The 27,691-nt window shown below is 44.6% G+C and overlaps 2 protein-coding genes across 2 annotated transcripts; one reads left to right on the top strand and one right to left on the bottom strand.

Moving 5' to 3' along the window:
* Positions 1-9,378: 9,378 nt before the first annotated feature.
* LOC123188919 (probable pyridoxal 5'-phosphate synthase subunit PDX1.1) lies at positions 9,379-10,849 on the bottom strand. Its single transcript, XM_044601199.1, has one exon. It carries the CDS (start codon positions 10,832-10,834, stop codon positions 9,671-9,673), a length of 1,164 nt encoding a protein of 387 aa, XP_044457134.1. The 5' UTR covers positions 10,835-10,849; the 3' UTR covers positions 9,379-9,670.
* An 8,753-nt stretch (positions 10,850-19,602) lies between these two features.
* Positions 19,603-22,856, top strand: LOC123188918 (sulfoquinovosyl transferase SQD2). The gene is made up of 8 exons (XM_044601198.1): positions 19,603-20,449; positions 20,552-20,625; positions 21,006-21,061; positions 21,144-21,227; positions 21,311-21,398; positions 21,569-21,646; positions 21,833-21,889; positions 22,118-22,856. The coding sequence occupies exons 1-8, from the start codon at positions 19,901-19,903 to the stop codon at positions 22,635-22,637; spliced, it is 1,506 nt and encodes a 501-aa protein (XP_044457133.1). The 5' UTR covers positions 19,603-19,900; the 3' UTR covers positions 22,638-22,856.
* The last annotated feature ends 4,835 nt before the right edge of the window (positions 22,857-27,691 follow it).

Genomic DNA, 27,691 nt, shown 5'->3' with positions numbered 1-27,691 from the left:
GCCTGCCCGGCAAGGGAGGATTTTCTCCTGGTGGTATCTTGCTTCCCTGGCTTGACTTTGGTCCTCCTGGTTTGCATGTTGGTCCTTCGAAGCTCTTGGTCTCTTGTAGTCTGACTTGGGTTGGTGCCTCAGTCCTGTTCTAGTGCCTATGCATAGTCTTTGCAACAGACCCAGGGTTTGTTGAACCAACACTAATTAAAACACAAACCAAATCTAACCAGAGGCTAGATGAAATATTTATTAAAAAACATCAAGGAAAAATATTGGGTTGTCTTCCAACAAGCGCTTTTCTTTAAAGCCTTTTAGCTAGGCATTGATAATTTTAATGATGCTCACATGAAAGACAAGAATTGAAGCACAAAGAGAGCATCATAAAACATGTGGCAAACACATCTAAGTCTAACATACTTCCTATGCACAGGCATTTTATAAGCAAACAAATTATCAATGCAAGCAAAAACCACCATATGCAAGGAAGAAGAAAGAAACAATAGCAATCCCAACATAATGAGAGGTAATTTAGTAATATGAAAATTTCTACAACCATATTTTCCTCTCTCATAATAATTACACGTGGGATCATATTCAAATTCAACAATATCTCTATCACATCAAAAAATTTCTACATGATACACATGCATTCAAAGTTGACACTCTTCCAAAATAGTGGGAATATCATTAACTAAAGTCAAGACCTCTCCAAACCCACTTTTATCAAAAACTTCATAAGATTGAACATTATCCAAATATGTGGGATCTAAAGTTGACACTCTTCCAAAACCACTTTTAGTATTACTGCAAACATTATTATCAATCTCATATTCATCATGGGGCTTAAATAAATTTTCAAGATTATAAGAATCACCCCAATCATGATCATTGCAACAAGTAGTGGACATAGCAAAACTAGCATCCCAAGCTTAGGGTTTTGCATATCATTAACACAATTGACATTAATAGAATTTATAATAATATCATTGCAATCATATTTTTCATTAAAGGAGCTATCATGAATCACTTCATAAATTTCATCTTTCAACACTTCATCACAATTTTCAGATTCACGAATTTCAAGCAAAACCTCATAAAGATAATCTAGTGCACTCAACTCACTAGCATTAGATTCTTCATAATTGGATCTCTTAAAAATATTAGCAAGTGGATGAGGATCCATAACAATAGTTTTTTAGCAAGCAAAGATGCAAGCAAAAAGGAGGCACATGGCAACACAAGCAAACGAAAAGACGAACGGAAGAAGGGCGAAGAAAAGGGCAAATCTTTTCGAAAATCGTTTTAGAAGTGGGGGAGAGGAAAACAAGAGGTGAATGGAGAATAATATAATGCGAGAGATGAGAGTTTATGATGGGTACTTGGTATGTCTTGACTTGGCGTAGATCTCCCCTGCAACGGCGCCAGAAATTCTTCCTGCTACCTCTTGAGCTTGTGTTGGTTTTTCCCTTGAAGAGGAAAGGGTGATGCAGCAAAGTAGAGTAAGTATTTCCCTCAGTTTTGAGAACCAAGGTATCAATCCAGTAGGAGACAACGCATAATTCACCAAATACCTGCACAAACAAACACCAACTTGCACCCAACGCGATAAAGGGGTTGTCAATTCCTTCACGGTTATTTGCAAAGTGAGATCTGATAGATATGGATAAACGGTAGAGTAATATTTTTGGTATTTTTTGTTTATGGAATAGAAAGTAAAAGATTGCAAAAGAAGTAAATAGGAAACTAAAATCGTAGGTCAGAAACTTATATGATGGAAAGTAGACCCGGGGGCCATAGGTTTCACTAGAGGCATCTCTCAAGATAGAAATTATTACAGTGGGTAAACAAATTACTGTCGAGCAATTGATAGAAAAGCGCAAAGTTATGATGATATCTAAGACAATGATCATGAATATAGGCATCACGTCCGTATCAAGTAGACCGACTCCTACCTGCATCTACTACTATTACTCCACACATTGACCGACTCTTGCCTGCATCTAGAGTATTAAGTTCATAAGAACAGAGTAACGCATTAAGTAAGATGACATGTAGTGGGATAAACTCAAGAAATATGATGAAAATCCCATCTTGTTATCCTCGATGGCAACAATACAATACGTGTCGGTTCCCCTTCTGTCACTGGGATCGAGCACCACAAGATTGAACCTAAAGCTAAGCACTTCTCCCATTGCAAGAGAAACCAATCTAGTTGGCCAAACCAAATCGATAGTTCGAAGAGACTTGCAAAGATATCAAATCATGCATATAAGAATTTAGAGGAGATTCAAATAATATTCATAGATAAGCTGATCATAAATCCACAATTCATCGGATCTCGGCAAACACACCACAAAAAGGTATTACATTGAATAGATCTCCAAGAACATCAAGGAGAACATGGTATTGAGAATCAAAGAGAGAAAAGAAGCCATCTAGCTACTAGCTATGGACCCGTAGGTCTGTGGTAAACTACTCACGCTTCATCGGAGAGGCAATGCTATTGATGTGGAAGCCCTCCGTGATCGATCCCCCTCTGGCAGGACGCCAGAAAAGGCCCCTAGATGGGATCTCACGAGTACACAAGGTTGCGGCGATGGAAAAGTGTTTTCATGGCTCTCCTGATTGGTTTTGGGGTACTTGAGAATATATATACGGAAGAAATAGGTCGGTGGAGTCATGAGAGGCCCTCAAGGGTGGGGGCGCCCCCTACCCCCTGGGCGCGCCCTCCGTCCTTGTGGCCGCCTCGTGGATTTCCCGGCGTGCACTCCAAGTCCTCTAGATGTATTCTAGTCTAAGAAAAAACATCACGAAAGTTTCATTCCGTTTAGACTCTGTTTTATATTCCTTTTCTGCGAAACTCTAAAACAAGGAAAAACAGGAACTGGCACTGGGCTCTAGGTTAATAGGTTAGTCCCAAAAATCATATAAAATAGCATATTAATGCATATAAAACATCCAAAACAGATAATATAATAACATGGAACAATCAAAAATTATAGATACGTTGGAGACATATCATAAGGCAGCAGAAAACAAAATATTTTCATACTGCGTACACGCCCAGGACCACTATGAAGATGCATACAAGGTTTGATCTGATCATTACCGACTCGTAGCACAGCAGAAGGAGAGTCGATGGAGATCATTGGGGCAGATCCCCGCAGCTAGGATTTTACAACCTCCCAACTGCGAGAATGTTCTCTATCAGACAGTCTCTCGGACAGCCCTTCGGGAGGCCCTCAAACAGAAACTTGACCAGTCACTCGGACAGCTCTTCGGGAGGCCCTCAGATAGCCCTTCGGGTGGCCCTTGGACAGAACCTCGGTGTATCTCCCGAACTAAGATCGAAACTACGACCTTTCTACCCAGTTGCACACATCCGGGGTCAACTATCTAGCAGGGCTTTTCCATCCAGAACTAGGACCTACCAAAGACTAGACAATCTTTCAGCTACGAAACTATTTTGTGGAGAGGGAGATAGAAAGCCAGATCATTGCATGGCATGTGTATGAGAGAACTTTTTTAGAGGAGTGTATGAGAGTACTTGAGTGATTTTCAAGAGCTGCCTCCACCTCTATTTATAGTGTGAGGCAAGGGGTAGAGTGGCACTTGGAAATACCAAAAAACCCATGAGATTTGTCCTTCATAAGGGCAAAAGGGGAAGGGAAATGGAGCTCCATGGGAGAGCTCCTCCCTTGGCCGGTCACCTTTAGTGGGATCCCCCAAAGGGGGTCCTACCGCCCCATGTCATCCCCTTGACTTTTGGGACAAAGCCCTAAAAGGTGGCTTTCCAAAAAGCCACCAAATAGTGGTTGTACCCTAATAGTGTTACCACTATTCATGAAAACTTTTTCATGAAATCTTTTCAGTGTATGAAAAATCTGGAAAAATTCCGGAAGGTCCAGAGGATTTCCTATACCCACTAAAATAGTTCTTGATGCGTTTCAAAACATTTCCGGTATGTAGTTTGTCTACATAACGTTTCCGTTTTTTCTCTATGAAACTTTTTAGTCATCTTCGAAACTTTTCCGGAAACAATCTCCCGGACTCATTGTCTATTACTTAGCAAATAGATGACCCTTAAGTGTGTGACCCTATAGGTTCTGTGAAGTATAGACATGAGCGGAACTTTTCTGATCAATGATCAATAGTAGAACCGTGGACATCCAAAATTGATCCCTATACCCACACGAATGAATATTCGAGCGAACATGTAATTACCAAATGTTGTTCTTGTTGCTTCGCAATATGTTACAAATACTCGAGGTGAGATTTAATAGCATCCCTATGAATCAATAACTTCTTCATTATGCCAGTTTCCTCGTTACCGGTTTTGTTCTCTTTTCTTGTACTCGCATTCTGGCATCCCCGTGATCAAATCATGCTATGTCTGGCCAGACGATAATGGATACCGTAACACCAAGAGGTTCCAAAGAATATCTCTCCATCGTTGGAGGAGCAAATTCCAATCTTGAGCTATCTAGTCCCTTGTCATACTTTTTCATGAACCCGAAAACCGCCGTAATAGCCATCCTGTTATGGATGACGTTTAACAAACCCCAAAGTTCATGAAGCAAGTATGAAGGAACTCGATACTCTCATGGTCTAAGAAACTATGCAAACACTAATTTTCTCTGTGTTATAAAACCATTAACTTGTGAACAAATGTATCTCATAACATAACATCAACATGGGTTAATTCAATACAAGTGTTCTTATAACGTGGGGTCTTCAAAATTGTAGGCATAGTCATGCTCATGATTAGAAAAACATGATCATCATGCAGCTTCAGCTAGTCTTAGAGGCACGACTAGAAATATATTTTGCTGTTTATTATTCCATACATGCACATGGGTTTTCCTCCAATCCTTTATGGATATACGAGCTCAAGGACCATCGCACTTTTAGCATAGAACATAAAGATCAATTACGAACTTGAAGATAAATAACAACAACTATTTTTTTGTTTTGAACACAGTACAGACGCAAGCTCTCATACATACACGCATACACTCACCCCTAAGAACGCGCACACGCACACCCTACTCATATGAGCACCTTCAAGGGACTGAGTCGGCATATCATCTTGAGATTTACGAAGTCACCATAGATGCCTCGTCGTCGACGGGAACGTCTCATCCCATTGAAAGTGCATCGCCGAAAATCCTGAAATAAATCCAGGAATAATGCGAGCACCAGGACTTAAACCCTGGTAGGTTCGAGATACCACTGTCCCTCTAACCATCCAACCATAGGTTAGTTCGCAAATAACAATAATTATTATTGCCTCTAGGACATATCTCCTGCAGGAAGTCCATGATTATATGGCTATTTGGTTGTTGGATATGGTCTTTTTTGCCTGGTATGGATGTGGTATTAGCACTAAGGATTGGTAATGCATGGGTTGTATTGTTGTATTGTTGTTGTTCTATTTTCTTTAATCTATATATGTTTGATACATTATTTGTATATATATATATATATATATATATATATATATATATATATCTTTCCCTACTAATAAAGCACGGAGTGCTTCTGGTCGTACGTCGTCGGCGTTTTTGCAAAAAAGCCCCTCTGTTTCTTTGAAATAAACCCGCAGTCCCTGCTTAAGTGACTAAAAACGTTTCATGTTTAAAAAAAGACCCTGCGTTTCTCGAGTGTTCAACCCACGATGGAGAACTGCTGCAGGGGCTGGAGCTTGCAGGGAGTGATTTATGCGCGACTGGGGTTGGGAAGGCGGATCCAGAGGCGGGCGGCGAGGCAATGGTCGCCGGTGGCGACGAGGAAGGCCGGAGCGTGGATTCCTGGGCAGATCAATGGCATCCACGACTCCGGGGCAGAAAGGAGACATGAAGGTGAGGGAGAGAAGAAGAAAGAAAGGAGGGGCGATGCAGTTCAGACGAGAGGGCGGCCTCCTGCAGCAGCAGCGCGAGCAGAAGGTGCGGCGGCACGGTGCGGCGGCGCGGTGCAGGGTGCCGTCGTGGCATTGGTGGCCACAGGCGTCATGGAGACGGAGGTAGAGCGGCTCGGGCAGGGTGGCACGATGCAGCAGGAGAGGAGGAGCATAGAGGCGAGGTAAGGAAGAGCGAGGCCGACGGCGAGGCAGCCTCGCCGGCGTTGGGCGGAGCCGGCGGGTGTCGGGCATCGGGCGCGCTCCTGCGGCGCCTCCCCTGACGGCGCAAGGTGGGGGAAGGATCGATCAGGATAGAGGAGCGAGGGGTTCGATCGAGCTAGGTTAGGTTAAGGTGCGACTGGGCTGGGCCTTGGCCCAAATGGGCTGGCTGGGTTAGTTGCTAGGCTGGTCTTTCTCTCTCTCCCTATCTCCCAATTCGCCTCCTTTTCTATTTACTAAACATAAATGGAGACAGAGTAAAAAGGATAGAGGGATAGGAATGGTGTTTTGGCAAGTTGTTATTTTCCAGGACTCGAAAAAATGTGCTTGTTCCAAGAAAATTAGAAGTGGGCAATGCAAGGTTTAAATTCAAACTAATTTGAATTTAATTCAAATGTGCTTGAACTAGGAATAGGTTTTAGAGATGTCCAAAATTTATGATAATTTTGTTGAGCTTGGTAAAGTGATAAAAGAATTATTGGCAAAGTTTGGGGACTAAACTTGAAGTAGAAAAAGGCATGGGATTTTTGGAGTGGCTCAAAAGGAATTGGGAAATGCAATTGCATAAAATATAAGGATGGCTCAAATGATTTTTGAAAATGTTCATAGTTTTTAATTTGGTGCAACTTATTTAATGACATTGAAATGAAGATGCAAAAGGAAAAACATTATAAATATGGAAGTTAGTGGAAGTATGGAATTTATTGGTTAACAGATCAAAAATAAAACAAGGGTGGAATCATAGGCAGGCGACGTATCATGCTGAAATGGAGAAGCCCGTCTTTGGCACCGGTCAATGACTCATGAGGAGGACTTAAAAAATATTCGCAATTTTAAAAACAATTATTCAGAAAATAAAGAGATCATGATTTTTTAGAAAGTTTGCATATTAAAAAATGTTAATGAAATTGAAGAAAATTCCGCTAATTCAAAACAATCTTAAAAATGGAAAAATATCCTAAAAATTCAAAAACTGCTCGTGACTTACAAAATAATTTATTTATTATAAAATGTTCGTTTTTTCAAAGAATAATCATGCATTTCAGAAAATGTTCATTAAATCAAAAAATGATTGGTAAATTAAAAAATGTCCGTGAATTTCACAAATTATTCCACCAATTTCCAATAAAATATCCGTCGATTCTAGAAATGTTCGCCAATTCAAGAATATTGTTTAAAAGAATGTTCAGAATTTAAAAATAGTGTTTGCAAATAGTATAAAACGTTCATGAATTCAAAAAAAAATCTTGATTTTAGAAAATGTTCAAAAAATTAGAAGTCACGGTTTCAGATATGTGTACGAGTTTTAAAAAATGTTCATGATTTCATGAAATTGAGGGTCATAGTGTATTTCGGTGATGCAACAAAATGTAGTCATGGCCGTTGAAGGTTATGGTTTTTTCTCTCCCGTTGCAACGCACGGGCCCTTTTGCTAGTATATATATATATATATATATATATATATATATATATATATATATATATATATATATATATATATTTGGCTACTCCTAGTGACATGAAATGAATGAGAAAAGACCATCTTAGGCTTTATACAATGTAAGATGCTTATAAATATAAACCGATTTTCTCTTAAGCACAGATACTTATTTGTGTAGCACCAACGCTACTTAGAGCATCTTCACTAGGCCACCCAGGACATTTTTTAGGCGCCGGCGGGTACTAGCAAAAATTAGCGCCGGCTGCCCCATGCCACACCCAGCGCACCGGGGGCTCCTAGGGGCCTAATTTCGCCGTTTTGTGGGCCCGCGTCTCCCCTATCCCCTCATTTTCCCTCACCCACGTGCTCCTTCCCCTCTCTCTCTCTTTCCCTCCACGCACACAGAGGCCCCACGTTTTCTGGCCAGCTCTCTCCTCTCTCTCTTCCTCCCCGCCGCCTGGAACGGCCGCCTCAGGCGAGCCGCCGAGCTCCGGCCGCCCGGTCGCCTCCGCCTCGCAGCTCTCTCCTCTCTCCCTCCCTTCCCGCCGCCTTGGCCTTGGCTCCCGGCGACGCGACGGGCCTCAGGCGCGGTGAACAGTCGGCGCTTGGAGCGGCTGCTCCGCCGCTCCCCGTCGTGTTGCCGCCGCTGTTGCCCCACCGCAAGACCGCCATGCACCCGCTCGCCCGCCACACCTGCTTCAGCCGAGCCGCCGTGCTCCGCCCCCGCGGATGCTCGCGCTCGCGCCGAAGCTCGTCGGGGAAGCTGGGCGCGCCGGAGAGCTGCGAGGGCGCCGAGGAGGAAGTTGGGCGCGTCGGCGAGCTGCGAGGGAGCCGCGCGAAGGAAGCGCCGCGACGCAGGCGGGCGGAGGACCAGGCACGGCCAGGCCGGGGAGGGCCGGGAGCGCCGCGGCAGCGGGCGGAGCCGTGCGCAGACCGAGGCGGGGCGGAGCGGCGCGCGAGCGGACGCGGAGCTCGCCCGCGCCCGCCTGTGCGTGACGGAGCTTGCCCGCGCCCGTCCGCCTGCGTTGTGGCCGGGGCGCCCCGCGTCCGCCTGTGCGTGGCGGAGCTAGCCCGCGCGCGCCTCCATGGCCGAGCAGGGCCATGCCACACTCCACCTCCAGGGCCGAGCAGAGGAGAGACAGACGAGGAGGTGGGGGTGGGGGGACAACGAGTGGAATTTTGACACCCAGGCTAAAGTTATCGCCGGTAGCCCCCAGGCGACCAAAAAAATGCCTCCTGAGAGGCTCAATGGGCTGAAGATGCTCTTACTCATCTCTAGTTCACAAGCAAATACGTGTGCTTAAAAAATGAATTTTCTTTTATACGAGTACCTCCCCAAGCATCATGCATTACATGTGGTCTTATCGGTAAATGTCCTAACACCTAAAGTGCATGTGCACGCGCGCAATTAAGATCTGTTTTGTACGTCTATTCCTCCAACGTTCTGCCCAGACGCCCGCTTGACGTCCACTTATTTTACTGAATGTACGAGCGAGCGTCACATCCGTGCTTACGGGAGATGTTGATAGAAATAAATCCGTCTTTCTCTAAGCATCGATGCTTATTTTACTGTAAGCATCTCTCTAAGCACCTTGTATTGTACAAGGCGTCGCTGCCTTTTGGCTTTTAGCCTGTGTGGGGGCACCTGCAACGATGGGCTGCCTAATTTCTACTTTAGCCAAATAGTGAGTGCTAATCAAGTAAAGTACCAGACTGCATCATTTGAGTTGTTGCCGGTAGTAATTGGCAACAACAGTAGCAAAATCGATCAGAGAAACAACAACGAATCTGAAACAGCAAAATGCATAGTAGCAAGAGTACATGCCTATAACACGGAGGGAAAGGATGGATGGATACTTAAACTTGTGTTAACAACAACAGAAATGAAATGGAAGACGACAACATGTGTGTACATATATAAAGCGAGCGACTGACCGACCGACAGACTGACTCGAGGTGCATGCTTGCTACCGCTTGAATTGTTATCGGAGCTAGAATGATCATCATGAAGAAATCACATGATAATAACTAGGAATCGTTTCTAAGTACTTGTTTTTGTCCTTATCATTGATCCATGGAGTATTATTTTGGGAGCTGGTATTGATGGTGGCCAACAAAGATCACTCGGAGCGCGCCGCAAAGCGCTCGACCTTGGGATCGGAGAGGTTGATGCCCACCATGGCCTCACCCAGGTCGCAGCTCACCTCGGCGAGCACATTAGGGTCGCTGTAGTGGGTGACGGCCTGCACGATGGCGCGCGCGCGGCGCGCGGGGTCGCCGCTCTTGAAGACACCGGAGCCGACGAAGACACCGTCGCAGCCGAGCTGCATCATGAGGGCCGCATCGGCCGGCGTGGCGACCCCGCCGGCGGCGAACTGGACGACGGGCAGGCGACCGAGCTGCTTGGTCTGCATGACGAGGTCGTACGGTGCGGCGATGCTCTTGGCATAGGTGAATACCTCGTCATCGTCCATGCTGCGGAGGGCACGCACGTCGCCCATGACGGAGCGGACGTGGCGGACGGCCTCGATGACATTGCCGGTGCCGGCCTCGCCCTTGGTACGGATCATGGCGGCGCCCTCGCGGATGCGGCGGAGGGCCTCGCCCAGGTTGCGGCAGCCGCAGACGAAGGGGACGCGGAAGTTGTGCTTGTTGATGTGGTGGGCGTCGTCGGCGAGCGTGAGGACCTCGCTCTCGTCCACGTAGTCGACGCCGATGGACTCGAGGATCTGGGCCTCGACGAAGTGCCCGATGCGGGCCTTGGCCATGACCGGGATGGTGACGGCGCGCTTGATTTCGCGGATGAGACCCGGGTCGGACATGCGTGCGACGCCGCCCTGGGCGCGGATGTCGGCGGGGACGCGCTCGAGCGCCATGACGGCGCAGGCGCCGGCCTCCTCGGCGATGCGCGCCTGCTCGGCGTTGACGACGTCCATGATGACGCCGCCGCGGAGCATCTGGGCCAGGCCCACCTTGACAGAGAACGGGGACGACTTGGGCTCGAGCTGCGTACCGGCGCCGTTGTTGCCGCTGCCGTACACCGTGACAACGCCGCTGCCGTCGGACGCCATCTTCTCTGCGGCGAGAGGGAGTGAGAAGAGAGAGGAGAGGCGAGGCGGCGGAATGGGGGTGGGGTGTGTGGGATGCGCGGATGGGCCGTGGGTGGCAGCAATTCTTATACCGATGGATGAAGGTGCGTGATGGGCGGACGGACGATCCAGATCGCTCCTCCTTTTCTCTAGGGTGGGCCAGTCCAGCACCACCACTCGCTGCCGCGCCGCCATCACCAACCACGACCAAACAAATCCAATCTCTCCTTCTCTACCCGCACGCATGGTGGTACATTCTTTTTCTTCGCCTTTTCGAAAATCTCTCGTCACTCGCATGCTTTCTCTGCCTAGAGATAGAGAGCCTCCCTCCCTTGTTGATTTCTCTGGGAATTTCTCGTCTAGCCGTGTTAATCTGCTGCTCAAAGTATTAAGTGTGACTCGGACGACGGCTACGTCCCCCCGGTAGCCTCATGGTTCTCGACGGCAACAACGTCTCCATCTATGGATATTTCCCTTCCAATTTCTGGCTCCCCATGGATGCACCGTGCTTGGCTCAGGTGCCTCCAACAAGTTCACTTCACGGACCATGCAGTGCAGCAACCCACAAAACAAAACAAAACAAAACAAAAGGAAAAAGGCTGCATGGTCCATACTACCTACGACTACGAGACAAGCCTCTGCTCTTCCTATACTAACAAAAGAAATTGCTCATTTCTATGTAACCATGATCATATATCATTCATCCCCATGCACCCAAGTAGCCGTACCTTATCAATAATATCTTACTGATTCTTTTGTTGAAAACTGGAGTATATATAAAGTAACATCAACATAGCTATTACTAGGGTCTGTGGCAATACAATACTCTGCACTGACATGAAAAGGAGATGACATTCTTCAGCATATAAAAAATGGAGTGTGGTAACCTTTCGAGAAGAGGAAGTCGTTTTGTAATTTCATCATTCTACTGCCAAGTAGTATGTCACCCTTTGTCAGATTTCTACATTTCTTTTAAAGGCTTTGACTAAGATGTGACTTAGGTGGACAGTGGTATCCCAACCCATCAGAGTTCAAATTCTGGTACTCGCATTATTTCTGGATTTATTTCAGGATTTCCGGCGATGCGCTTTCAGTGGGAGGAGACGTTCCCGTCGACGACGAGGCGCCTACGGTGACTTCGTAAATCTCAAGATGATATGCCGGCTCAGTCTCTCGGAGGTGCTCATAGGGGTAGGGTGTGCGTGTGTGCGTTCATAGGGGTGAGTGTATGCGCGTGTATATAAGCGCTTGTGTCTGTACTGATGCTCAAAAAAAAAGATGTGACTTACTATGCCTAGATAAGTGTCTGTTGCGTTACAACCGGCGCAATAAATATTTTTAATGATTCAACATCAGTTGTTTAGAAACGTTAGTGTGAGTTGCTGCACGAATGAATCACTACAACAATCATAAGTTTTCACCTTGGCAGCTGGGGATTGGTGTCCAGAAGAAAAGACTTTGGTGGGCTAGGTCTTCCAAATATTAGAGGTTTTAATATGGCTCTTCTGGCCTCTTGGGGAAAAAGATATTATGATAGTGAGGGGAGAGATTGGAGAATTTTGATTGATCATAAATACAATACAGAAAATCATAATGTATTGTGGTCTAGAAATGGGGTTGGATCTCCATTCTAGAAAGGCATTACATGGGCTTTAAGTGCCTCTCACACTTTTTACAAGTGGAATGTTGGGAATGAAGAAAGTGTTAGTTTCTGGCATGGCATTTGGTTGGGAGATTGTTCCTTAAAGTTAGATATTGGCCTCTGTTTTGAGATTTGTAACCAACCTCTCTGCTCACTAGCCCAAGCTTCGGATGGTGCAAATTTGAATCTAACCTTCGGTGTGTTGACAGAACTGGGCTAGAATTGTGGCATCAGCTCTTGTGTCAAGTTGGCACAATTTCACATTTTGACTCCGGAACACACCAATTTTGATGTTAGAACTTGGTGGTCGTTATTCGGTTAAATCCTTTTACAAACCTATTAACTTTGGTGGTGCAGTTTCAAAAATTGGGGCTGTTTCTGGAAGATCTTATGCGCTCTATCCATGTGTTTTCGTTGGCTGGTTATGAACAACAAAGTACTGACTAGAGACAACTTGGCTAAAGGAGACATGTAGAGGACATTACTTGCTTATTTTGTAACGAGCCTGAGTTAGCGAATCGCCTTTTCTTTCAATGTATTTGTGGCATCCAATGTGTGGGGGGTTGTTTTTAAGGCTTTTCAGATAGATATTCCCAAGTTGTTTAGTGATGTTATTGCTATTTGGTGTATGTACAAGAACACACCCTTGTTAAATATGGTTTATGCTACCTCCTTGTGGAGTTTGTGGACACTGAGAAATGAATTTTGTTTTCAGGAAATAACATGGAAGAACATTCACTTAGTGCTTGCAAAGCTCAGTGCGTATCTACATCAATGAGGCATTCTCTGCAACAACACTTAGTTTATGCTCCATTGGCGTTGTCTGCTACTGCTGGACATGCGACATGGAGAGCTACTTAGAATTGCTTGGTGATGAGCAACGTCGGAGATAGATGTGCATCTGGAGTTTGTGCCCATAACTAGCTCTTCGTTAGGGGTCATTTTTTGTACCCGTGCTGTTCATTTTCTTCGTCGGTCTGCAATATAAGGAGATGAAAATGTTTACTGATGGACATCCATTTGGTTGCCTACCCCGTGGTTGCTTTGGCCTGATACATGTTGAATGTTGTAGACTTGCTTTGCTTCATTCCATAAAAAGTGAAGTGGGCGGAAACCCCTTCTATTCAAAAAACGAAAGATTTGGCAAATAGCTTGAAAACTCTGACTGAACCAGCCTATATTAGTGGTCATAAAAAAGTTATGTTGGCTTCGTTGTAAAAATTTTTTGCATGCTTTTTGAAAGGTGATACATATATAATTGTTATCCTAACTTAATGATGTCAATTCCTACTCTCACGTGCATGAACCACCAAAAAAATACGATGTACGATCGGTTGCGACGCACGGATTGACACGGTCACCCATTGCCCAACGTGGCCCACAATGAAATATGTGTCTTGGGCCTTCAATCATGCGGAGCATAGTGGCTCTAAGGATTAAGGGATTTGACCCTATCAAAATTGAACAACTCAAGTAAACCTCAATTGAATGAGAGGGCTATTAAATTAGGGAGTTTAGTGAAGTTACTAGAAGTCAAAATGGCCAGATAATCACATTCTTTGTCCTATAAGTCTTAATCTTTCTTTTAGGTTGCACAACAGTAAAAAGAATCTTCATCTATGTTTCCAGGATTAGTCCAAGTTAAACTCAAAGGAATCACCCCCAACATTACCATGCACATTAAGTTTCGGCTCAATAAGCCTACTTTTTTTGGTTTTTGATTTCTTTTTTTCCTACTTTCGTTTATACTTCCCAATATTATAAAAATATTTATTACAAAAACGTACTTTACAATTTTTTTTATAAAAATGTTAGTCATGCATTTGAAAAATATTAAATGTGTACAGAGAATAGGTTTTTTATGTATTAAAAATGTACAATGTTTATGAAAAAATGTCGACATAAATAAAAATAAGTTTTTAAAATGTTAATCTTTTATTTGGAAAATGTTAAACATGTATATAAAAACTATTTCTGATGTATATACAAAATGTATAATATGTATGCAAAAAACTAGACATCCAAAAATACATGTATATATAATTTTTTTAAATGTGTAAAAAAATGTTCCTGATATATATACCAAAAATTTGGAAAATGTATTAATGAAATTGAAAATAAAAATAAAAATAAAATTCTTATTAAAATGTTGATTGTGTACACAATATGTTAATTACATATTCAAAAAATATTAAACATGTATAAAACTATAAAAAAAATTCCTGATGCATACTGAAAATGTACAATGAGTATTAAAAAAGTAGTCAATGAACAAAAATATTTGAAAAATTGTTAGCCATATATTTAAAAATTGTTAAACATCTATAAAACATGTTACTGATGTATAAGAAAAATGTAGAATGTGTATTAAAAATGTGAATACAGAAACATAAATTTACAAAATGTTATCATGTATAAAAAATGGTAATCATATTTTTAGAAAATGTTAAATATGTATTTAAAAATGTTATATATATATATATATATATATATATATATATATATATATATATACATACATACATACATACATACATACATACATATATAAAATATACAAATGTGCATTAAAAATGTAGACACGTGTTGAAAAAAGGGGAAAACAAAGAAAAGCGGTGGAAACCGAAACCGTAGAAACGAATAGAAGAAACATCTCAGAAGTGAAGAAAGATGGAAAACATGAAGAAAACCATGAAAACCCATGAGGAAACCAAGAAAAAAAGAGAATAAAAGAAAACTAATGAAAACCAAGAAAGGAACTAAAAATGAAGAAAATAGGAAAGAAAGAAAAGGGAAATAAAACGGAGAAAGGAACAAAAAGAAAAATGAAGAAAAGAATAAAGAAAGAAAAAACCAGTAATAACCAAGAAGCCAATGAAATTCGACACAAAAGAAAGAAAAATGAAGAAACTCAATAAAAACCAAAGAAAACATAACAAACGAAAAACCAAAAAAATCAATGGAAAAGAATGATACCGAGCAAGGAACAAAGAAACTAAGAAAAGCGTAAAAACTAGAAACAACGAAAAACAAAAAAACCTGTGAAAACTGAGAAAGAAACAAAGAAAACCAATGAAATTAAAAAGGCAAAAGAACTGAAAAACCAAAGAAAACCGAACAAAGAAATAAAAAAACAAAAGAGAATAAAAAAGATCCGAACCAGTGGTCACGTAATAAGATGTCCTGGCAAGAGAAGCTACCATCTTGCTATAAGCAAGGCCCATATATTTTTTCTTGAAGCGGAATAGCCCACAAAGGGCCGGAAGGCCATATGTTGGTCGAAGCGCTGGCAGCCCAGAGTCATAGGACCGGAAAACAAAAACCAACTGTTTCCAGGCAAGGGTATGGCTCAGTGGGGGTGTTTTGTAGGGATTAAGATGGAGCTTTCTTGGGGGTTTCAGCTTTTTGTTTCAGGAACATCGTGGACCCTTCGACCCTCGAAACTCAGCCATTAGAGAAGCTCTTGCGTTGGCGGAGGATTTATATCTGAGATGTATTCAAGTTGCGTCGGACTGCAAGCTCGTGGTAAAAGACATACACAAGGAGAACCTGGCTAGTTACGGTGCTATTGTACATTGTAAAAATGCATGCTCTAGCCAATGCAACCAAAAAACTGATCTGATGGAAGAGACTAAACATCACATCATACGTCACACTCCCCCTCACGTGATGGAGCACAGACTAGCGAGATGCTAATTTGTGCATGTAGATGCCCGATCTTTCACGGTGATGCTTGATCAACAGTTCGTCCCCCTGTTCCTCCTTGCAACCTTCAAGGTAATTTTCACCCGCGTACGAAAATACACGAATAAAAATAATGACTTCCTTGGATCAGCACGTAGGCGTCGATGTGATGATCAACCCTCCGTCGCTAGTAAATTTTCACAATGAAAAAATCACAGATAATACATAAGATATGACCGCCCGTAACTCAGACGTTTTTCTGTATATCTCATACTTAAAAGAAAGAAAACTCAAAAACTGATCTCTACATTGGCCCTGGGCGGCCCTTTTTATAGGCGGCGCGAACTTGAAAAAGACTAGGCCAAACTAAATTGAAACAGACTCTCCTAACAAACTAAGGATTTAACTAATTAATTATTCGGCCACATTGATCGCCTTAATTAAACTAGACTCAAAACATGTACGTAAATAGTACAACTTGACTCTCACGTCTGCTCCGTACAAGCAAAATTACAAGTCTTGGTGAAACTCACGTGGCCTAACACAAAAATAAAATAACTTGATTAAATAAAAGACGGAGACTTATCCTTTGGCAGATCCTATCAATTGCATGTCTATAGTTTAAACAGAAAACTGCCGATCCTTATTATCTTCGGAGGCGTACGAAACGTTGGAATTATATCTTCTGGCTTCGGTTCCTGTTTAGCATCCGATCTGGATCTTTTGTTGTACATTCTGCTAGGTATTGATACAAGAACTGTATGATGAGAATCAACATGCATCAATTTCTTTTCAAATACAGGATTAATTTTTAGTCCACAAAACTGTCGCACACAACCATCGTTTCCTCGGCATAATCTGATCGCATGCTTGGCATTATTTTCCGCAACTTTTTCATGCCTTGACTCATCAAATGGCTCAGCTTTAGTAGAATTATCGATCAATGGTGCCTTGCCTGCATCATCCTCCCTTCCTTGAAGAGAAACCGTCCTCGGTTTTAAGTCTATTTTTTGTACAATCTTCCTCTCCGGAACTTGCATCTCTATGATGATTGCACTGTCTGCCATTGGTTTCAACATGTGCTTCTTTCCATCATGCATGAACGTGTATGTGTTGGATCTTCCAGCATGGACTGATCATGATCAAACTGCCATGGTCTTTCCAACAACAGCTGACACGTATCCATCGGCACAACATCACAGTCCACCTTATCAATATAATCCCCAACTGCAAACTTTACACGTACCTTATGTGTGATCTTTAATTTTCCGAAGTTGTATAGCCACTCTACGTGGTGCGGTTGTGGGTGTCGCCACATGGACAAACCCAATGCCCGCACAAGATCTTTGCCAATGACATTTGTAAAGCTACCACCATCAATTATCAACTTGCAAGCACGATTGTTGATCTTACACTGTGTTTTAAAAACACTCCATCGCTGCCCTTTAGGATCATCATCCTCCTGCACCTTCTTCACTAAGAGATTTAGACCCTTCATCGGTGCATCAACTTCTTTTTTTATTTCTTCTACCTCTTTTTTTTTCGCAAACGATTTTTTCAATCAGCATCGAACACATCCATTGGCATGGGAATAAAACAAATTTGTTTGCCCTTCCGTGATAAAGAATAACTATTTTTGTTCACATCCCGAACAGCCCCAACATGCTTGCACCATGGGTCCCCAAGTAGCAGATGGCACGACACCATGGACACAGGACAAACATGAAAAAATTCCGCACAACAATATTCTTCCAGATCAAAAGTTAGCAAAATCTGATGCGTAATTTTGATTTCACCTTTGAACCACTTGAGCGTGTACGGTCTTTCAAGAGGCGCCATCTTCAGCCCCAATTTTTTCACCACCTCGATGCTCACCATATTGACCGTGGTACTCTCATCTATTGTCAGATTGACACGTCGTTCGTTCACGACGCAACGAGTGTGAAAAAGAATGGCCTCGCCGATGCCTTCCTCCTCCATCAATATGTTCTTGCTCAACATGTTGATGCTCGCCTCTGCAGATTGAATCGCCGTGACACTAACCTTTGCTCTGAATACCACTTGATGGAGCACAGACTAGCGAGATGCTAATTTGTGCGTGTAGATGCCCGATCTTTCACGGCGATGCTTGATCAACAGTTCGTCCCCCTGTTCCTCCTCGCAACCTTCAAGATAATTTTCACCCGCGTACGAAAATACACGAATAAAAATAATGACCCCCTTGGATCAGCACGTAGGCGTCGATGTGATGATCAACCCTCCGTCGCTAGTAAATTTCCACGATGGGAAAATCACAGATAATACACAAGATATGGCCACCCGTAACTCGGATGTTTTTCTGTATATCTCATACTCAAAAAAAAAACTCAAAAACTGATCTCTACATCGGCCCTGGCCGGCCCTTTTTATAGGCGACGCGAACTTGGAAAAGACTAGGCCAAACTAAATTGAAACGGACTCTCCTAACAAATTAAGGATTTAACTAATTAATTATCCGGCCACATTGATCACCTTAATTAACCTAGACTCAAAACATGTACGTAAATAGTACAACTTGACTCTCACGTCTGCCCCATACAAGCAAAATTATAGGTCTTGGTGAAACTCACGTGGCCTAACACAAAAATAAAATGACTTGATTAAATAAAAGACGAAGACTTATCCCTTGGCAGATCCTATCAATTGCATGCCTGTAGTTTAAACAAAAAAACTGCCGATCTTTATTATCTTTGGAGGCGTACGAAACGTTGGAATTATATCTTCTGGCTTTGGTTCCTGTTTAGCATCCGATCTAGACCTTTTGTTGTACATTCTGCTAGGTATTGATACAAGCACTGTATGATGAGAATCAACATGCATTCATTCCTTTTCAAATACATGAGCAATTTTTGGTCCACAAAACTGTCGCACACGACCATCGTTTCCTCGGCATAATCTGGTCGCATGCTTGGCATTATTTTCCGCAACTTTTTCATGCCTTGACTCATCAAATGGCTCAGCTTTAGTAGAATTATCGATCAATGGTGCCTTGCCCGCATCATCACGTGTGGCTTTCTCAGACCTAAACGTGGACCGAAAGTGGGCTGCAATTTAATTGCGTCAGCCGGGTCTTGAACTAATGACCTCTTGGCTCTGATACCATGTAGAAGTGCATGCTTTAGCCAATGCAATTAAAAGACCGATCTGATGGAAGAGACTAAACAACACATTATACGTCAACATACATGAAATAATAGAACACTCTTTGGGTTTCGATTTTTGCAATTTTAGTCATGAGTTTAGGAGCTCTAATTATGAGGCTCACAACTTAGCGAAGCATGCTCTTTTTCTCGGTGGTGGCCGTCATGTTTGGTTAGGACATTCCGAAAATCTATCATCTGTCCCTGTAAACATTGTGACGAATTAATAAAGCTTCGCGACGTTGTCAAAAAAATAAATAAATGTCTATCCCTCAGAAAAAAAATGTCTCGTTTTCGCACAAAAAAAAGAAGACGCAGGGGAGAACTAGTTGCTGGTTTGGTGAGTGGCTAGAACTTGGGAGCTGATTGGCTGGAATAGGATAATGAGATATCTCGTGGAACATGGGACCGAAATGTTCCCCGAGATTTGGCCTTTTCGATCTCTCAAACCGAAACCAAAAGAGAGCTGGAGCGCGCGCGTGTGTAGAGATGCGGTCGCTCACCTCAGTCATGGCTTGATGATGCCTTGATCAATTCCATTTTGCATTCGAATATGCTCGCCTCGTGTGGTGCGTTCGAATATGCCTGTGCGTCAAACGCCAAGTGGGAACCACTGACTTCCGTCCACTCCCTTCTCCAGCTCCTGCTCTTCTTTGTTCGCCTCGCGCGAGTGAGCGAGTAGCCTCAATCGATTTGATTCAACCAAAGCAAAGGAATACCGGAAGGGGATTAAATTGCCGCAAGGACGAGGCAAGGATGGCGAGGGCGGCGCCCATCCTCGCCGTGTCCAAGCCGTCTCCTCTCCCTCTAATCGCCCCGTCGTCACGCCCCCGGGCTGGGTGGTCCCTTCACCTGCATCGCCGCCGCCTCCTCCCACTCTCGTCGTCGTCGTCATGCAGCACCAGCGCCAGCGCCTCTTCCTCCCCCCCCTCGTCGCCGGTCTTGCTGCGGGACGACGAGCTGGAGCACCAGGAGGAGCCCCCGCCCGCTTCGGAGGCCGACTCGCGGCCCCGCCGCATCGCGCTCTTCGTCGAGCCCTCCCCCTTCGCCTACGTCTCCGGCTACAAGAACCGCTTCCAGAACTTCATCAAGTACCTCCGCGAGATGGGCGACGAGGTCATCGTCATCACCACCCACGAGGGCGTGCCCGACGAGTTCCACGGCGCCAAGCTCATCGGGTCCTGGAGCTTCCCTTGCCCCTGGTATCAGAAGGTCCCGCTCTCGCTCGCCCTCAGCCCCAGAATCATTGGAGAGGTCGCTAGGTTCAAGCCCGACATTATCCACGCCTCTTCCCCTGGAATCATGGTATGCTACTAACCAATCTCCTTTCTGTATTTCGACAATAAGAGTATTATTCAGCATTGGAGATTTCATATTTTACCTTGACCAAGTGAATTAAATTCACAGGTATTCGGCGCCCTAATCATCGCAAAGTTGCTATGCGTCCCTCTAGTGATGTCCTACCACACCCATGTTCCAATGTGAGTTGACTTGCCTTCCTCTTTCACAAATTTACAACTCATGCACGCCCGTTTCGAAAACAGAAGGAGAAAAAAAAGTTTTATGCGAGCAACAGAACTACAACTTGAACGAAACTGAAAAAATATCTTGTCTTACCTTGGCCAACACAACTAGACCATTTAATTAATCGTCAGCTCCTAGCAGGAAAACACCATCCACGGTGTTATCTGCATTCTGAATGATATCTACTCCCTCTGTAAAGAAATATAGGAGTGTTTAGATCACTACTTTAGTGATCTAAACGCTCTTATATTTCTTTACGGAGGGAGTATAATCCTAGGATTTGTGGGTTTATTTACCCAGCTTTAGAGGCGAGCTGATCCTTGTTTATCTATGGCAGTTATATTCCAAGGTATACATTCAGCTGGCTTGTCAAGCCCATGTGGCTAGTTATAAGTAAGTTTTCACTTATGTACTGCACAAATGTATAACCTCTCTTGCCAGAGTAGCCAGCTGATACAATCTTCGCATGCTATAGAATTCTTGCACCGAGCTGCGGATCTCACACTGGTACCATCAGTCGCTATTGGCAGGGACCTTCAAGCTGCCCGTGTTACAGCAGGTTTGCACAAACATACATACTGCTTCCATGTTATTACTTCTTTCCAGGTTCCAACATCTTCCTCTCATGGTGCATGTTTCCAGCCAATAAGATACGCCTTTGGAACAAGGGTGTGGATTCAGAAAGCTTCCATCCTCGTTTCCGTAATCAGGAAATGAGGTCAAGGTTAACGTAAGTAATCTACTTTGCTCAGCTGGTCCATTTGTGATGCAGTTTCAATGATGCTAATGGGTTCTTGCCTGATCCAGTGTGTCGAGAAAACTGCATAATGAATCGATTTGATCAGATATATCTTTCATGTGACTAACTGTGTTGCTTGTATGCTTCTTCTATTATGACAGGAATGGTGAACCAGACAAGCCACTGATAATCTATGTTGGACGCTTAGGAGTTGAGAAAAGCTTGGATTTTCATAAGCGGTGAGCTCATGACGTTTCTGATTTTTAATGCTGCAGTGCAAACTGAATGGCGTGTGTGATAGAAACCTTACCTACTGCTCGTGTCCCCTTATTGTTACCATAAAGTTTTGTTGACATAATTTAGTTTTGATCTTTTTATCTAGCTAAGGCATATCTTGTGTTGACATTGGGTTGTACTTTTTCCAGAGTCATGGACCGACTTCCAGGATCAAGAATTGCATTCATTGGAGATGGCCCATTCAGGTGTGCATCGTTATATCATAGAAACTAGTTAACTTCTTCCTTCAGTAGAAAAGGCAACAATGGAGTTGATTTAACTGTTGAAATTTGCTCATTGCTGATTTATTCTCCAAAGAGACTCTCGCATATTGTCATGAAATTTGCTTCTTCTTTTATGTAATGAGAGACTGAAATCCTCTTGTAAGAAGAGTACACACTGTTGCCATTCTTAACATGTGCCTTCCACTGCAGGCCTGAACTTGAAGAGATGTTTTCAGGAATGCCTGCAGTGTTCACAGGGACATTGCAAGGGGAAGAACTGTCACAGGCCTATGCCAGTGGGGATGTGTTTGTGATGCCTTCTGAGTCCGAGACGCTGGGTTTTGTTGTGTTGGAGGCAATGTCATCCGGAGTCCCGGTGGTCGCTGCTCGAGCTGGAGGCATACCTGACATTATACCTGAGGATCAGGAAGGAAAGACCAGCTTTCTGTACACACCGGGTGATGTGGATGACTGTGTTGGGAAGGTTGAACTCCTGCTCTCCTGTGAAGAGTTGAGAGAGACAATGGGGAAGGCCGCCAGGAAGGAGATGGAGAAATTCGGCTGGAAGGCGGCGACGAGGAAGATTCGGAACGAGCAGTACAGCGCCGCAATTTGGTTCTGGCGCAAGAAGAGATCGCAGCTGCTGAGACCTCTCCAGTGGGTGTTCCGGAGGCTCTTTAGGCCCGCTCCTGCTCCTGCTCCTGCCCCCGCCATAACAAATCAGTCATAGGAGATTCGTTGTATTCAAGTCCTAGAATCAATCAACCATTCTGTTGAGTCCATCAGTTTGGCCAACCCGAAAGATAGAAAGAATCATGGGACACCTAATGTGAATATGTAATGCTCAATTAAATTGCAGCCAACAGAAGTAACTCCAGTTTGCTCCGGTGGCAGGTTGTAAATGTTATATACTGCTTGCTATTCATCAACTTGGCCAAAGAAAACTCTAGATCGAAAAGCATTACATAGCTATAACAATCACACATAATAAATTTCAGAATATAACTCAATTACTTTCAATGAATAATCTAATAATAAACCCACAATTCATCGGAACTGAACAAACACACCGCAAAACAAGATTACATTGAATAGAACTCTGAGGAGAATATTGTATTGAAGATTAGAGAGAGAGAGAGAGAGCTATCTAGCTAATCACTATGGACCCGTGGGTCCCGTGGGAACTACTCACACATCATCGGAGGTGCAACAAGGTTGATGTAGAAGCCCTTCGTGATCGATTCCCCCTACAACAGAGTACCGACAGAGGCCTCCAGATGGGATCGTGGAAGAACAGAGGTTTGTGGCGGCGGAATAATTGTTTCGAGTCTCGCTCTCGTGGTTTCTAGATTTTAGGGACTTTGTAGGCTTGGAATTAGGTCAAACGGAGTTGCGAGGGGTCTACAAGCTCAGACAACACGCCCTCAGGGTGCGCCGTGTGAGCTTGTGCTCCTCTTGTGCATCGTCTGGTCTCCCCTCGAAGCTTCTGGGGTCTCTTCTGGTCCAGCAAAAATCACTATAAAGTTTCATCGCATTTGGATTTCGTTTGATATTAGTTTTTCTGCGAAATAGTAAAATAGGCAAAAACAGAAACTGGCACTGGGCACTGGGTTAATAGGTTAGTTCCCAAAAAAATAGAAAATTGGATATAAAGCAAAAATGATTGATAATATAATAGCATGAAATAATAAAAAAAATTAAAGGTGCTTTCGAGAGGAGCACAAGTTCACACGACACATGATATAAAGCATAAAGGATTGATAATATAATAGCTTAATTCATGCTCATCCTCCAGTAAGTGAATGATAAAAACAGAATTTTTGATGTTGAATGCTACCTAGCATGTTTATCATGTAATCTTCTCACGGTATGAATAGTAGGACACAAATGATTCAGGGCAATAGTCTATCATTTGAAATAAAGACATTAATACTCAGACATACCAGCAAACAATCAAATAAAGAATGCTAAAGAACGTATCCCTACAAAATCATATAGCTTAGTCTTCCTAGCACAAAATATTAATCATGAACTACCCGTTGACAAGCCGAGTAATCAAATCATACTTTTTCTCGCCTCGGCTTTTTCAACTTTCACACAATACTTGAGTGTGTGTTAAGGTCTTGGCACTTTGGATGACAAAGAGAATGATGATGGGGGTTCATAAGGGAAGATAAAAATAGCGAAAGTCTCACACCGACGCGGTTGATCGTTAGGGAATGGAGAGGCCTTACAATCGATGTCAATGTGAGGAGTAGGGATTGCCAAGCAACAAATACACTAGAGTTATAAGTGTATAAAAGCTCACTACAGAAACTAAGTGGGTGTGCATCCAACTTGCTTGCTCATGTAGACCTTGGGCATTTGAGGGAGCTCGTTATCGGAATATACAAGCCAAGTTCTATAATGTAAAAATTCACACTAGTATATGAAAGTGACAAATCATGGAGACTCTCTATATGAAGAACATTGTTGAGGATATCACTACTGGGCGTAAACCGGCCTATCTGGGCCGGGTTAACTTCTTCAGTAGTTAACTATGTTGAAACCCAAGAAGGCAGATGAGGGCTCAAGGCCCATAGTCGGTTCAAGGCCTGTAGCCGTAAATCGGTGTTGGTATGTAACTTGTATTGTAAGTTAGGAATAAGTAGAGACCAAACCGGACACATCTATGAGCCGGTATTGGGAATCTATGAACCGACGGGCGTCACCCGTGTATATAAGGGGACGACCCGGCGGCGGTTCAGAAGGGAGACAAGAACTCGAGACATAGGCGAAGCTTGTTTGCTCCCTAGTCATCGAAACCCCATCAATCCCATCACAACTAGACGTAGGCTTTTACCTTCATCGGAGGGGCCGAACTAGTATAAACTCTCTTGCGTCCCTGTGTCCGCTTTAACCCCTTCAAGCTAACCCGTCGCGATGGCTCCACGACTAAGTCCTTTCTCTAGGACATCTGCCGTGACAAAACCACGACAGTTGGCGCCCACCGTGGGGCTATCGCATGATGGTTTCAAGTTCTTGGAGGGCCGCTTTGAAGGATTCGAGGGCTACGCTGTGGGCCGGATGACTAAGAGTCGTCGCGGCAAGCTCTACATCGATGATGCAGGCTGCGGCCCCGAGGCCGGCTCAGTTGAGTACGGGTACCGGGTCCCCTTTGGTGGCATACACGTTTTCATCGGCAAGATCGATGAACCGGGCCCTGAGCCGGACATCTGCACCGACCTCGTCGAAACGACTCAGTGTGCGCGGTCCGCCCGGGTTAAACCGGCCGTGAAGCGTGCCTTCATGGGAGTCATCCATGGAGGAAGTTACGAGGATGGATCGGAATCTCGCGGCGAGACCGTCGTTTATTCCGGCGACGAGTCATCAACCGGAGAAACCGAATCTCTATATCAGCTACAAGATGGCCGGATTGGGGGCTGTTCCGACGGCGACAATATTCCGGACCCCTCTGATCTACCCAACCGAGTTAGAATATTCATGGCCGGCACACAAGCAGCGGTGGCAGCTGCCGGGGCAGGAAGCTCCGCACGCCCGCCGGCTCAAGTTCTATCAGATCTATTTGATGCATTGGCTGTGCTTATGGCAGAAGCTAATCCGGCGGATCAGGAAGTCCACAACGCGGAGATTGCAAAGGTGAAGGAACAGATCACCCAGGCTAAGGCGAACCTGGCAGCTGAGAATGCCAGGATGACCACAGAGCGGGCCGCTTTAGACGCACAGGCCTACAGGCTCATGTTGGACCAGAACGCGTCGCATGAAGTCATGAAGAGGAAGTACCGATCCCGCTTGCCTTCAGTTTTCGAGGCCAGAGACCTTTTCAACACCCCAGGAGCAGGAACCAGTAATCCGCTGGAGGGAAACTAGCCGGAAGCTCCGGGGGCCGGTGCGCCGGTTCAGCCCCGTCTGATGAATCCGCCTCGTCAAAACACTGTTATATCTCAGGCTGTTTCAACACCTCCAGGTCACTACTCCAACCCAATGGACAATCTCGTTGCCGCTGCTGCACGGCTGGAGGCCATTCCAATTGAAGGTGACTCGCTGCAGGCGGTAGAGACACGATGGGTCAAAGAGCTTCTTAGGACAGCTTTGGTCCAACAGGAAGCATACTCGTACAGTCGCGACCGGATCCACTCGACCCCTCGTCCAAGCCGGAGCTATAGCAGGCGTATGGATGAACCAGCAGTATCAAGTAATGAATGACATGGAGCACCCCGCGGCAACAACCCGGCGGGTGGTGCTGATAACGCTCAAGAAGTGGTGGACCGGGCCCGAGCGCGCAGGGAGCCGAGTTAGTCGCACAGTATCAGGCTCGGCAGCTTACACCGGTTCGTCCAACTATTTCGGTCGAACCCGGTGTTACTTCTAGCTCTTTGGGGGTGCCTTGCCTTGTCCCCGCTTTACGCAATGTGCACCTGCCCAAGGATTTCAAGGGCCCGCGCAAGGTCCCAAATTACACGGCGGATCAACCCCCAGAGACATGGGTGGAGAGCTATGAGATGGCCATGGAGATGCTTGATGTGGATGATGTGGCATGTGCGAAGTACTTCACCATGATGCTTGAAGGAACAGCCCGCACTTGGTTAAAAATCTTACCGGCCAACTCTATCAGTTCATGGGCCCAATTACGAGCCTGGTTTATCAGTAATTTCAAGGATACATGTAAGTAGCCTATGTCGATAGTGGACTTAGCCGCCTGTGTCCAGGAGGAAGGAGAATCGACGACTCATTGGGTGCACCGGGTCTCACAAGTGTTGCATTCATCAGACCGCGGCAACGCTGACATTGCAGTCTTAACCCTAGAAGGCAACTGCCGGTTTGGGCCCCTAAAACTGAAGTTGGGACGGATGAAGCGCCATTGCACTGACATGGGGACCCTCATGGCGGCTTTGGTAAAGTATGCTGATTCTGATAGTACCAAGGATCCCGAATCTGATGATGACAAGGCAGGGAAGGGAAGGAGGAACAACAACTCCAAAGGTCAGCAGCATCACTTGGCAGGCAATGGTGGCGGAGGCAAGCGTAAAGCAGATGGTACACATGGACTTTGTGGCTAATACCAACGCGCAGGACAAGGGCCAGCGACGCAGGGGTAAACCGCCAAATCGCAGTGGGGCACCCAACCCTAATCCGGACCGCCTAAATTATCTACTGAGCCAGCCTTGTCCAAGACATGGGACGAAGGAGGTGCCAGCAAACCACCTTTGGAAGGATTGCTTCATTATGCAGGAGTTCAAGAATTCTAATGCCTTCTGGTATGATCACGGCTCTGGCGGTGGCTCAGGATCCGGGCCGGGTTACAGTGGAGGAAATTCTGGTTCAGGATTTAATGGTAATCCGGGCGGACATAATAATCAAAATAATTAGAACAACCAGGGTGGTTACAACCAGCAGCAGCAACAGTCAGGCTACCAGAGCAACCCAAAGCAGTTGAATAGTGGGCAGTACCATGTCTTCACCACTAGCTTGGACAAGCGAGACCGGAAGGTTCAGAGGCGGGCAGTCAATTCTGTTGAACCGGCTGTGCCCCGTTATTTACGCTGGTCTGAACAGCCAATCATATGGAGCAGAGAGGATCACCCTCCCCAGGTTGATAATCCGGGTCAGTTGGCTCTGGTGGTGGCGCCTCAGGTGGGAGGTTACAAGTTCACCAAAGTGCTCATGGATGGAGGGAGCAGCATTAATATCTTGTACTATGAGACCTTCCGTCGTATGGGACTAACAGATAAAAATCTCAAACCGTCTAATACGATGTTCCACGGTGTGGTACCTGGCAAGTCA

The sequence above is a fragment of the Triticum aestivum genome, chromosome 2A (genome assembly GCF_018294505.1).
Source record: "Triticum aestivum cultivar Chinese Spring chromosome 2A, IWGSC CS RefSeq v2.1, whole genome shotgun sequence".
NCBI lineage: Eukaryota > Viridiplantae > Streptophyta > Magnoliopsida > Poales > Poaceae > Triticum > Triticum aestivum.
Note: the sequence above shows the minus strand (reverse complement) of the source record. Positions and strands in the feature narration are given on the sequence as shown.